Source organism: Schistocerca gregaria, chromosome 9 (genome assembly GCF_023897955.1).
Source record: "Schistocerca gregaria isolate iqSchGreg1 chromosome 9, iqSchGreg1.2, whole genome shotgun sequence".
Taxonomy (NCBI): Eukaryota; Metazoa; Arthropoda; class Insecta; order Orthoptera; family Acrididae; genus Schistocerca; species Schistocerca gregaria.
In genome coordinates, this window is record NC_064928.1 from 26,202,926 (window position 1) to 26,217,161 (window position 14,236).

The following is a 14,236-nucleotide window of genomic DNA, read 5'->3' on the forward strand; positions in this document are numbered from 1 at the left end:
TGCATTAGTACTAAGTTTAATGGAAAAACCGGCTGCAACTTCTTAGGTACATATGTTATCATTTATGTCAGTTCTTATGTTCCAGTCATTAAATTTGTATGAGACTTATATTGTAACATATAATCTGTTTGGCAAAATAGACACTTTTTGGCAAAAAAGGGTAACACAAAATCTGGCAGAAACAAGTAAATCTAATTTCGCATGAACACCGTATGTCCAAAAAATAATACCGAATTTAGATACAAATAACACTGAATTCGGGAAAAATAAATATCGAAAAGGGAGAAACCTAACAAGGAAACTGAAAAAACCGCCGTAATGAGAAAATAATACAGAGTTTGGCAAAAAAAATGAATTTGAAAAAAAAAACACTGAAATGAGTAGAAAATTAAGACAGACAACGAATAAAATAACGTCAAAATTGGCCAAAAGTAACTGCAAAATCGGCAAAAAACCAATTTGGCAACGAAGTAGCACCTAAACTGGCAAAAAGCAACACCGAGCTAGATCAGAAATAACACCAAATATAGCACTAAAATAAAACTATTTTTTCACGACTCTATGGATAGATAGGCACCAACTTTTCAAATAATCGACTTTAACTCTGAATATACGTCATTGGAATTGTAATGTCGGATCGTCCTTCCTGTTCAAAGCTAAACTGTGTACGGCAAGCAGTACTGTCAGCTCGCTTGATGAACTGGAAGTCTTGCACTAACTCGCACTACCGGTTGTCGTGACAGTCACATGTAATAGTTAAATACCAAAGTATCGGAATCATAGCTGCGAATACTGGAAAGAACAGTTTATTGAAGTGTAACGTAGGACGCGGTTCTCCCAGACGAGCATACGTCTGCAGCCCCCTAAATCATTAAGCGGCGTCCGTTGTTGCGCACACTAGACAAGCGCCCTCCTAGCCCAGCTGCCGGCGCCACTCACCCGACGGTGCAGAAGGCGCCGGTGAGGACTGCGGTTCTGGTGACGAGCGACCCGCCGCACAAGTATTGCCCGTCGGCGAGGACGACAGCCTGGTGGGGGAACTGGCCGAGCGCGGAGGGCCTGCCGCCGACGACGCGCTCGTTGCCCTCTCCGCGAGGCGGCTGTGAGCCTGAAACAGGGCGTCACGTTGCGGTACAGTTCTGCTGAACTCTCCTGGCGTATATTAGTTTGAGATCCACCGCCAACACAGAACCATCATCTAATTGACAAGTAAACACGGATGGCTCTTTGTTCACTAAATATCGTCGTCGTCGGCTGATACTCGTATCCGAGTTTTCATTTCTCTCCTGAGATTTCCTTTGTCACGGTTCAGGCGTGGAAGTGCCATTGATGGCTAAGCAATCCAACCCTAGCGTGGAACAGGCGGCCACAGACATTACAGCTGATGGAATGTGGAGGACGTGGCTGAGCCTGGAGGAGTTTACGTCTCCGGCGTTTGTCATTCTCCATTCTTCGACGTTCCAGCTCAAAGTTTTGAAGAGCATTTGAGGTAACTGAGCGCCAGCGACTTCGATCTTCTGCTATTGTGGACAAGATACTCCGTCGATGTTCAAGTTTTTCAGATTTTTCTTGTACTGATTCTTCTAACGTTTGAGAGGGGCACCTCGTGGCCTTTTACCTGTGCTCACTTCGCTGTACAGCATTTGGGGTGGAAGTCTGTCATTTTTCATCCACTGGACATGTCCGACCCATCTGAGTTGATGCCCAATGATAAGAGCGTCCATGCTATGCATTTTTGCTTTCTCAAGAACAGCCATGTTCGATATGAAGTCATCCCATTTCAAGTTCATGATATATCGTACCTTCTGTTGGTTGAAGCGTTCTAGTTTCTTCAGATCACAGCAATATAACGTCCAGGTTTCGCAACCATATAGCAGGGTGGAAATGACTACAGCTTTGTACACCATCAGCTTGGTGTACAGTGTTAGGTCTTTATTTAGGAAGACGTCCAAATGATTCATGGGCAGCATGTAATCTATTCTCCACATCTTTTCCAGATGAGCAGTTAGATGACAGTACATTTCCTAGGTAGAGGAAATGGTCCACTTGTTCCAAGGTTGTATCATAAATGGATATGCTGAAATCAGGAACGGAGGAGCCAGGAGCTGGCTGCACCATCACCTTTGTCTTTGGAATATTGATGGACAGACCAAATCGTTCTTACGCGCTGCTGAAGGAATCAACTGACGGCTGCAACTCTACAGGTGAATGAGCTGTGGAAGCATTGTCATCAGCATACTGCAGCTCTGTCACAGGAGTGGTATTGGTGAACATTTTTCAATGGACTCTGGACTGGTTGAATAATCCTCCATCGAACCTGTACTTTAGTTCTATTCCTGCATTGTTTACAGACGTCTCGTAAAGCATAGCTGCCAGATACAATGCAAATAATGTTGGTGCCAGAACGCATCCTTGTTTAAGCCACCATTTGTTCTTGATTGCTAGTATTTCACTTTGACATTTCTGCTTGAGTTCTAGAAAGTGTGCTTTCTTTTCTGCGCAGGATGGATCTTGAGCAAACAACAGGTTAGCATCCCGCTTTGAATTGATGATGGCTTGGATTCCTCCATGGTTGTCATTAAATATAACAAATTCACAAACAGAAATTACATTAGTTACAACATAGAGTTGTTTTAAATTATTTCTACCTTTTTATACCTTTCAATATGCTTATATTTACTCTGTCAGTTCATATAGCGCTATCCCTGTTTTCGCTTTCTGTTTCTTTTTGGAAATTATGTCTAATATTATTATTATTATTATTTATTTTATGGCCTTCATTGGACCACTCTAGTCAAAAATACAAAGTTGTAAACAAGTTGTTACACAGGGATACAATTTGGCTCAACAGTAACTTAATATGATACTTAGGTAATATAATTGGGTCGCCGAGATGCAAAACTGTCCATGTCCTCCATAACCGATATTCAGAAAAAGTGGAAAAACTATTTTCACTGGGTAAATACACACTGACCTACACTGTACATAGTATACATAAGTATGGATTAGCACAAAACCATTTGGGCTATTGAGCAAAAATCAGGAACTCAATGCATGGAAGACATAAGCAAAATAAAAATGGACTTGGACAGTTTTGCATCTGACTTTGCAGACGGCAACTTTTGCATGCAACTGAAATGGACCAGTTTTGAATCTGAGTAGTTGAACATAAGGAGAGGATATGGGGTGAACATAAAACTGTGTATTCAGTTTTAATTTCTTTTAATATTTCTGAAGGTACATGGTGTAACAACTGACAAACTGCAATCCACTTAGTACATCATATCTGGAACAATGTCTTCATCTACTCCTGCTAGGCATTCTGATTCAACTGATGCCCCCTGACCCGCTGGAATCTAGTAATGTCATGTACCACAACAAGGATTCACGTTCCCTCCAGGACTCACTATAGTTTTTCTCGAGGAGTTTTGAAACATCCTCCAGTTTCTTTTCATTAATAGGAACAACCTTGTTCGTAATGCAGCTCGAGTTTGTGTGTCCTAAGTGTTTCCCACGTTTGCATGCGGACACTGGTAGGTTGATTTCAGAATTATAAATAGGCCCCTCTTTGACTTTTATAGCATTCTGAGAATGTGTATAAATTTCAGAATAAACAGCTGTAAGATTCCACACAAGTACAATGTTTACATGCTTATGGTAGCCATCTTGCATTACAGTCACATGACCCCAGCTTTCAATGCGATTTGTCAAAAGGGACAAGGCAAGTTTTCCATCCAACTTACTGATGGAAATGGACAGTTTTGAATCTAATCACACTTTTCGTGAGATGTTTTCCATAGGACATGGAGAGCTTTGAGCATAAATAGCATATTAGGCATGTGTGAAATGTCATGCTCTACAATCCAAAGTTGCTAACTCAATATTTTTTAAAAAGTGGACATGGACAGTTTTGCATCTAAGCTACTCAATTATTAGAGTCTATTCTTATATGAAAGGTGTTTTGCTCTTCTGTCTGCTCAGTTTTGCTTCATTCTTTCAGATATTTTCTTTCTAAGACCACTCTCCCTGTACTCCTTTTATTGATTTTCATTTGTAGTCTGGCTGGAGGTCTTGCAGTTTTCTGGTTTTCTCTGTCTTGTTTTTTAGGTCATCTACTGTAATTTGGAGTTCTTTTATATCTTCGTTAATTTCTGTATCCATTTAATGTCGCTCTTGCGATTCCACAATTTTTGTATTATTTTTTTACTAATTCCGTGTTCTGGAGTTCTCATCAGATGTCCAACAAATGAGATGCGTTTATTCCTGATCGTGCTAATTACTGATTCTATTTTCTTATATACTGTTTCATTTGATGCTATTCTCCAATGTCCATTTATTTTATACTGTTTATTTATACATGTCCTAATTATTCTTCTTTCTATTTTTAGTATTCTGTCAATTTCTGCTGTATTAGTCGTTTTGAAGATAGTTTCAGCTGCATACGTTATTTCTGCTTGTGTACCTGTTTTATACTGTTTCAATTTAGCATATATAGATAGGCTTCTTTTGTTGTATGTAGTTTTGGTAATGTAATCTGCATAGTTCAGTTTTTTATTCTATTCCGCAATGATGGCTTCTCATTTAGATTGCATGTTATTATTTCGTCTAAATATTTTAATTTATCAACAATTTTGATTTCCTGTTCTCCTATTGTAATTTTGTTTGCAAATGGTGGATCAGTTAGCATAATACTGGTTTTTTCAAATGATATTCTAAGGCCTACTTTCTCTGCTATTTCTTGTAGTGATTTCACTTGTTGCCTTGCTTCTTGAACAGTGTTACTAGGAGAGCAAGATCATCAGCAAGTCCCAAGCACTTTAAGCTAATATCATCTTTTGCACTTCTAATTCTTATCATCTTGGGATTGTCCTTGTGCCATTCTCTCATTATGTATTCCAGTGCACAATTGAACAGTAATGGTGATCGACAGTCAACTTGTCTTAAGCCTGTTTTTATGAGGAATGGTTCCGAGATTTCTCCTCTAAACTTCACTTTTCATTGCCAGAGATTTGTTCCATTTCTTGTAGTATGTCATGATCAATTTTAAACTAATTATCTGCTCTGGACAGCTTCTCCATGGTCTGAAACCTCCCTGATATTCCCCTAACTCCTGTTCTAATTGCTCCTTAAGTCTTTCATATAGGATCTTGGATAGAATTTTGTATGTGCAATCTAGGAGAGAGATTCCTCTATAGTTGTCTGGGTTGTTCTTATCTCCCTTTTTGTGTAGTGGGTGGATGATAGCTGTGATCCAATGTTCGGGGAATCATTCTGTTACCAAATTTTTGTTAGAGCCATGTGTAAGGAGGCCTTGACTGTGTCACTTGCAAGTTTTCACATTTCAACAAAAACCTGATCTTCTCCACATGCGTTAAATTTTTTTTTCTCTAAAAATTTTTTCTACTGCTTGGAAAGTTGGAGGGTCTAGTTTGTTAGGTTTGGTTTTTATTGGGGTTTTTATGTTGATTTGTAAGGGTTCTTTGGGTTCCTCGCAATTCAGAAGTTTGTTTAATGCTTTTGCCATGATTTCTGCATTTTGCTTGTTACTGTGTGTCATTCTTCCATCTTCATCTTTCAGTATTAGTGTAGGGGCCTCATATTGTTGTAGTTGTTTCCCAAAGATTTTTATAGTAGTTGCTGTCTAACATTACTAACATTTGTCAAAAAACAAAAATATTGTCTTATTAGCAGTCACATAACGGACCTAATGTGTGACACCCTCGGTAAAATGATCCCAACAAGCCCAGTATGAGAACATTACTTAAGTAATTTTGTGGCTCAGCTTGTTCTTCTTCTTTTTTTACCCTTTAGTCAGGACGCAGCTGACGCATCTGTGTCAGACGCCGCCTGTGGCACTGACTCTGCCTGACAGGAGAACATTACGAATATTTACACTCAAAATGAATCTAAGTGAACTACTTGAGTTATTCTCCGCCTTTGCTGAGACTCTACACATTGCTTTTTGTTGTTGCTAAAATGATAGTGGACAAATTTCATTTCATTTTTTATCATAGCTTCGAAGAAAGAAAATGTTACCTAAATATCACAAAAACCCATTCTGGTAATTCAAAATTGATCTAGCTACAGCAACAGATTAACCTTCAATATTGTATGGATACAATGAAAAGTTCAGTAGCCAAAAGCCAGTTAAGATAGCATTTGCAATTTTTATTTGACGTGATATTCAAACATTTTAAAATTGATATTCAGTTACATTTTTTATGTGAGTGAGTGGGAGTGATTGAGAAAATGAATGAGAGACGTTTGACATTGGGAATGTTTTATTTTCTGAAGATCTATGTGAAATGCAAATCTTAGGAGCATTCCTGGGAAGAACCACAAGTCATGTACACACCTTTGAGTGAGCATCGTTTTGTAAAAGGCAGCCAGAAGAGAAGTTAAGAACGTAGTAATTTTGTTACTTAATTTTTGATTTATTTGTACTTTATTTGGTTTATAGTTAAAAACAATGTAATAAATTGATGGTTTTGCTTACGTAAATTTACCTTCTGAATTCTGGTTGGATAAGACAGGATCTGGCCATGAGAATCATCTAGGAGAAATTTCTGGTTCTTCAGACCAACAGTCAATCAGAATTGAGAGCTTCCCATGTCGAGAGACTGGTGCTATATGGTCGAAGACACTGCCTGCGAGAATCGATTCCAGACCACTGTGATGAACACATGATCTTAGATCACTGTTCCCAGATATTATGCAAAATGAAGAATTAGACGAGTAACTTCGATTCATTGAATGTTTGGTAATGTTATGTGTTGAAAGAAAATCGAGTGTGAAATATTCTGCTCGAACTTAGAAAAATCGCGCGGCATATTACGAATACATGACGGAAGAGTGTGACGAGGACTTTTGTACAGGAAGACCACTGAATCGACCTAGTGCTTACTCACGTAAAGTTGTGGGTCGATGACTGTTTAGTTCGTAAATAATATCCGGGACAAACTTCCAAAATTTCTGACTGCTTTTGTGAAACAATGTGTAGCATGTGTAGCTCGCCGTTGGTGGGGAGGCTTGCATGCCTCAGCGATACAGATAGCCGTACTGTAGGTGCCACCACAATGGAGGGAACCTTTTGATGGGCCAGATAAAAGTGTGGTCCCTGAAGAGGGGCAGTAGCCTTTCCAGTCGTTACAGGGGCAACAGTCTGGGTGACTGACTGATCTGGCCTTGTAACACTAATCAAAACGGCCTTGCTGTGCTGGTACTGCAAACAGCTGAAAGCAAGGGGAAACTACAGCCGTAATTTTTCTACAGGGACATGCAGCTTTACTGTATGGTTAAATGATGACGGCGTCCACTTGGGTAGCATATTTCGGAGGTAAAATAGTCGCCCATTCGGATCTCCGGGCGGGAACTACTCAGGAGGACGTAGTTATCAGGAGAAACAAAAATGGTGTTTTACAGATCATAACGAGGAATCTCAGATCCCTTATTCATGTAGGCAGGTTAGAAGATTTAAAAAGGGGAATCGATAGGTTAGATTTAGACATAGTGGGAATTAGGGGAATTTCAGTGGCAGGAGGAACCATTCTGGTAAGGTCAATACACGGTTATAAATATAAACTGAAATAGGGGTAATGTAGGTGTAGGCTTAATAATGCATAGAAAAATAGGAGTGTGGGAAAGCTACTGTGAACAGTATTGTGAACGCATTATTGTAGGCTCGATAGACATGAAGGCCATGCATACCACAATAGTGAAAGTTTATATGCCAACTAGCTCCACAGATGACGAAGAGATTGAATAAATGTATAATGAGATGCAAGAAATTATTCATATAGTGAAGGGAGACGAAAATCTAATAGTCATGACGGACTGTAATTCAATAGTAGGAGAAGAAAGAGCAGGAAAAGTAGTAGGTGAAAATGGACTGGGGGTAATGAGTGGAAAAGGAAGCCGCCTGGTAAAATTTTGCATAGAGAATAACTTAATCATAGCTAATACTTGGTTTAAGAATCATGAAAGAAGGCTGTATAGGTGGAAGAGGCCTGGAGACACTGGAAGGTTTCAGATAGATTACGTAATGGTAAGACAGAGATTCAGGAACCAGGTTTTAAGTTGTAAGACATTTGAATGGGCAGATGTGAACTCAGACTACAATTTATTGGTTATGAACTATTGATTAAAACTGAAGAAACTGTAAAAAAGTGGGAATTTAAGGAGATGGGATCTGGATAGACTGAAAGAACCAGGGGCTGTAGAGAGTTTCAGAGATGACATTAGGGAACGATTGACAAGAATGGGGGAAAGAAATGGAGTAGAAGAAGAATGGGTTGCTTTGCGAGATGAAATAGTAAGGGCAGAGGAGGATCAAGTAGGTAAAAAAATGAGGGGAAATCCTTGGGTTACAGAAGACATATTTAATTTAATTAATCAAAGGGGAAAATATGAAGAAACCATAAATGAAGCAGGCGTAAAGGAATACAAACATCTCAAAAACGAGATCGACAAGAAGTGCAAAATGGCTAAGCAAGAATGGCTAGAGGACTAATATAAGGTTGCAGGAGTTTATATAACTATGGGCAACACAGATGCTGCCTACAGGAAAATCGAAGAGACCTTTGGAGAAAAGAGAACCACTTGTATGAATATCAAAAGCTCAGATGGAAGTCCAGTTCTAAGAAAAGAAGGAACGGCAGAAAGGTGGAAGGAGTATATAGAAGGAATATACAAGGACGATGTACTTTAGGGCATTATTGTGAGAATGGAAGAGAAACTAGATGAAGATGAAATGAGAGATATGATACTGCATCGAGACACGGCCCTGGGAGTAGGCAACATTCCAGTAGAGCTACTGATCCCGCTGGGAGAGCCAGCCAGCCCTGAAAAAATTCAACCACCTGCTGAGCAAGATGTATCGGACAGGCGAAATACCCTCAGACTACAAAGAAAGCTGGTGTTGACATGAGTGAAAATTACCAAACTATCAGTATAATAAATTATGGCTGCGAAACACTAACACGAATTCTTTACAGACGAATGGAGAAACTGCTAGAAGCCGACCTTGGGGAAGAAAAGTTTGTATTCTGTAGAAATGTTGGAACACGGGACGCAATACTGACCCTATGAATTACCTTAGAAGATCGATTAAAGAAAGGTAAATCTCCGTTTCAAGCATTTGTAGACTTAGAGAAAGCTTTTTACAATGTTGACTGGAATACTCTCAAATTATGAAGGTATCAGGGGCAAAATACAGGGAGCAGCAGGCTATTTACAATTTGTACAGAAATCAGAAGGCAGTTGTAAGAGTCAAGGGGCATTAAAGGGAAGCAGTGTTGGAAAGGGAGTGAGACAGAGTTGTAGCCTATCCACAACGTTATTCAATCTGTATATTGAACAAGCTGTAAGGGGAACAGAAGAAAAATTTGGGGTAGGAATTAAAATCCTTTGACAAGAAATAAAAGGTTTGAGGTTTGCCGAAGACATCGTAATTCTGTGAGAGAAAGCAAAGGACCTGAAAGAGCAAGTGAACGGAATGGTCAGTGTCTTGAAAGGAGGCTATAAGATGAACATCAACAAAAGCAAAAGGAGGATAATGTCCCGGGTTCGATTCCCGGCGGGGCCAGGGATTTTTTCTGCCTCGTGATGACTGGGTGTTGTGTGATGTACTTAGGTTAGTTACGTTTAAGTAATTCTAAGTTCTAGGGGACTGATGACCATAGATGTTAAGTCCTATAGTACTCAGAGCCATTTGAACCATTTGGAGGATAATGGAATGTAGTCTAATTAAATCAGGTGATACTGAGGAAATTACATTAGGAAATGAGACACTTAAAGTAGTAAATGAGTTTTGCTATTTAAGGAGCAAAATAACTGATGATGGTCGAAGTAGAGAACATATAAAATGTAGATTGACAATGGGAAGGAAAGTGTTTCTGAATAGGAGAAATTAGTTTGTATTGAGCATAGATTTAAGTGTTAGAACGGCTTTTCTGAAAGTAATTGTATGGAGTGTAGTCATGTATGTAAGTGAAAAATGGACGATAAATAATTTAGAGCAGAAGAGAATAGAAGCGTTCGAAATGTGGTGCTACAGGAGAATGCTGAAGATGGGTAGAACACGCAACTACTGAGGAGCTACGGAGTAGAATTGGGGAGAAGAGGAACTGGTGCACAATTAGAACAGAAGAAGCGATCAGTTGGTAGGACATGTTCTGAGGCATGAAAGAATCGCCAAGTTAGCATTGGAGGGCAGCGTGGAGGGTAAAAATCGTAGAAGGAGACCAAGAGATGAATACAGCAAGCAGATTCATAAGGGTATAGGTTGCAGTAGTTACTTGGAGATGAAGAAGCTTGTACAGAAAAGAGCAGCATGGCGAGCTGTGTCAAACCATATGTAAGTACCATATGTAAGTACGGAGTTGACAGCCATTTCATGAGTAGTTTGTGCTATATTCACACTCATGTAACCATAGCTACACAGCATTTCCAAACTAATTAAACAGATAACAGCTCATCACGGAACACTTTCCGTTTACATTCAACTATCAATATGTTCCTCCACAGCAATTACTGGTTCACAAACACGACGCTGTTTCGAGAATAAATCTCATAATTAATCCTGCTTGCCTATTCGTGAAATAACTGGACCACAGAAACACTTTTCCTCTACGCTGCGACTAAGCACTTTCAACTTTTAACTATCACTCCACCAAACTCTTCATGCTATTCGTTCGCGACAGCGACTGCACCCGAGCATCATGCAGCAGATGAACACCGACTCTTCCTCCCACGCCAAAACGGCACCTGACCTCTACTGCCGGAGTGTTTGGACATTTTACAGTAAGGCAACGCTCACTCACAGGAAGGACCGGCTTAGGAGCTTCCACAAGCCAGCGATAATTAAGGAGTTCTGTATCGATATGTTACAACATCAGAGATGGAAGTAGGGAAGGCTGGGGTTACCTGAACCGAAGAGTTAATTGGACCATCACATTAATTAACAATTCAAGAGTTGCAATTTTTTTGGACCATAAAGTAGTTGCCTTAGATTGAATGTACCACTGGACAGTATATGGCTACTGTATGTTAACTAAATTCACAGATATATTTTAAAATGAGGAATCTACCAGCAAGACTAGCTTTTTTCACAACAAACAAATTCTCGTAAAATTTTAACTGCTAACAGCATGCAATTTTGTTCATTTTAATTAAATTCAGTGTTTATTGCATACGATTCTCCATGAAATACAACCTGTCCGTTTAGTTATTTTCCCACTATTTTGAAGATTTATGAGAAAGTGAAGGTGGGGTTAACTGGACCAGTAATGTTTGGGGTTAGGTGAACTAATTCAGTTAACCACAGAAAGTTGCTCTTGAATGAATGTAACTAGTGAACACCTGCCAGTGACCCCAAAATATAAGTCATTACAGTATTGTAGGGATAGCATATCCATTGGCTTTTACTGTCTCCACCATTTTGAAAGAGTTTAATGTCAGTCTTATTGAACTTCAACATACACTCCTGGAAATGGAAAAAAGAATACATTGACACCGGTGTGTCAGACCCACCATACTTGCTCCGGACACTGCGAGAGGGCTGTACAAGCAATGATCACACGCACGGTACAGCTGACACACCAGGAACCGCGGTGTTGGCCGTCGAATGGCGCTAGCTGCGCAGCATTTGTGCACCGCCGCCATCAGTGTCAGCCAGTTTGCCGTGGCATACAGAGCTGAATCGCAGTCTTTAACACTGGTAGCATGCCGCGACAGCGTGGAAGTGAATCGTATGTGCAGTTGACGGACTTGGAGCGAGGGCGTATAGTGGGCATGCAGGAGGCCGGGTGGACGTACCGCCGAATTGCTCAACACGTGGGGCGTGAGGTCTCCACAGTACATTGATGTTGTCGCCAGTGGTCGGCGGAAGGTGCACGTGCCCGTCGACCTGGAACCGGACCACAGCGATGCACGGATGCATGCTAAGACCGTAGGATCCTACGCAGTGCCGTAGGGGACCGCACCGCCACTTCCCAGCAAATTAGGGACACTGTTGCTCCTGGGGTATCGGCGAGGACCATTCGCAACCGTCTCCATGAATCTGGGCTACGGTCCCAAACACCGTTAGGCCGTCGTCCGCTCACGCCCCAACATCGTGCAGCCCGCCTCCAGTGGTGTCGCGACAGGCGTGAATGGAGGGACAAATGGAGATGTGTTGTCTTCAGCGATGAGAGTCGCTTCTGCCTTGGTGCCAATGATGGTCGTATGGGTGTTTGGCGCCGTGCAGGTGAGCGCCACAATCAGGACTGCATACGACCGAGGCACACAGGGCCAACACCCGGCATCATGGTGTGGGGAGCGATCTCCTACACTGGCTGTACACATCTGGTGATCGTCGAGGGGACACTGAATAGTGCACGGTACATCCATACCGTCATCGAACCAATCGTTCTACCATTCCTAGACCGGCAAGGGAACTTGCTGTTCCAACAGGACAATGCACGTCCGCATGTATCCCGTGCCACCCAACGTGCTCTAGAAGGTGTAAGTCAACTACCCTGGCCAGCAAGATCTCCGGATCTGTCCCCCATTGAGCATGTTTGGGACTGGATGAAGCGTCGTCTCACGCGGTGTGCACGTCCAGCACGAACGCTGGTCCAACTGAGGCGCCAGGTGGAAATGGCATGGCAAGCCGTTCCACAGGACTACATCCAGCATCTCTACGATCGTCTGCATGGGAGAATAGCAGCCTGCATTGCTGCAAAAGGTGGATATACACTGTACTAGTGCCGACATTGTGCATGCTCTGTTGCCTGTGTCTATGTGCCTGTGGTTCTGTCAGTGTGATCATGTGATGTATCTGACCCCAGGAAGGTGTCAATAAAGTTTCCCCTTCCTGGAACAATGAATTCACGGTGTTCTTATTTCAATTTCCAGGAGTGTATATACCGACCAAGATTTTCTTGTCATCTTATGTAGCAGCTAGATCACTACCAACTCAGCAAAAAACAGCAGGCGATTTAATGGCAGAAGACACCAGCTAACTTGCAGATGGCAATACGCAGAACTGTGGGCAACAGACAAGATCAGGAAACTGAGATTACACATCCAGTACAAGTTTGGCCATAATCTAAGACTGGTGCAAGGAATATAACAAGGGGTAGAAATAAAGGGAAATCAAAGGGAAATCAACTGTCCCTGCCAGTATACCAGTTGAACAAAAGTTAGACGCAGCAGTGGAAGACGGAAGATCACAGCACTGCCAAAAAACCATACACACAGGGAAATAAAGGTTTCAGTCAAACGTCAAATATTGGGAGAGAACAGCAGCAGCTCTAAAGATGCTGATGACGTCCAGTAAATTGATTCCTGTGATACTGACAGTTACACAAGTATTGATTAAAATGTCGAAACAGAAGGAAAAGGGGAGTTCATTGTAGTGAGTAGGAGACGTGCCGTGAATGTTCACTATTATGTTGCTCAAGACGTTATAATGAACAATGATTTCTCGGAAGTTAAATTTCTTAACAGAGTAGTTTCGACTACTAAATTTGAAGCTGCAGTAGAAGATGGTTCTCCTGGTGCTTCAAATTGTCAAACTACCCACTCCAAGAAATGGCACTAGAGCTGGAATGAAAACATGATTTGGGTCTAGACTTACGTCACTGGATTCACTGTGCACCATTTTTGTTATTTGCATGATATTTTTATTAATATGATCATATAGGTGTATTTAGCAATATTACTAATTTCCTTGAGATGAATTTTTATATTTATGGTCCTGTAGTTCATTTATTTAACGAGAAGTCTACTTAACACTGCATATGGTGCAGTTAACCTAGTCACTGAGGTTAAATGGGACAAAGGTAGTGTCGATCTGCGTGAAATGCAGCGGAAATGAATTCGCCTCTAGTCTTCGTATACGTTTTCCTCCGTATTCGTGAATAACAATTGAAAAGAAAACTTTTTTTAAGTAAAATCTCAAGGAAAGAAAAAGTAAGACCAGTTAACCCGAACTTCCCTATTCCTTACAAACTTGGGAACTTCCCCTATTGCGGGCATATGCTGTGCAGAGGTATACAAGCACGACGCAGGATCCGCCCTCACGGCTTAGGTTCCACCTCGTCTCCGACATTAAAGAACTTCACGTGACGTCTCCTTGAAACTTGCCACTCTAGTGCTCGAGGAGAAACAGTATTATGGAGACGTGGCTTAACTATAGCCTGACGGGTAGTTTCCAGAATCAAATTTAATCCTGGGAAGGTGACTGCGCTGATCC

General features: G+C 41.1%; 1 protein-coding gene across 1 annotated transcript in view; it reads right to left on the reverse strand.

The window, feature by feature from the left end:
- The window catches only part of LOC126291855 (brachyurin-like), a 508,030-nt gene that overhangs the window by 114,628 nt on the left and 379,166 nt on the right, over positions 1 to 14,236 (reverse strand). Inside the window, exon 2 of the mRNA XM_049985577.1 lies at positions 940 to 1,108. Coding sequence (XP_049841534.1) covers positions 940 to 1,108 — 169 coding nt within the window. The remainder of the gene's footprint in view (positions 1 to 939; positions 1,109 to 14,236) is intronic.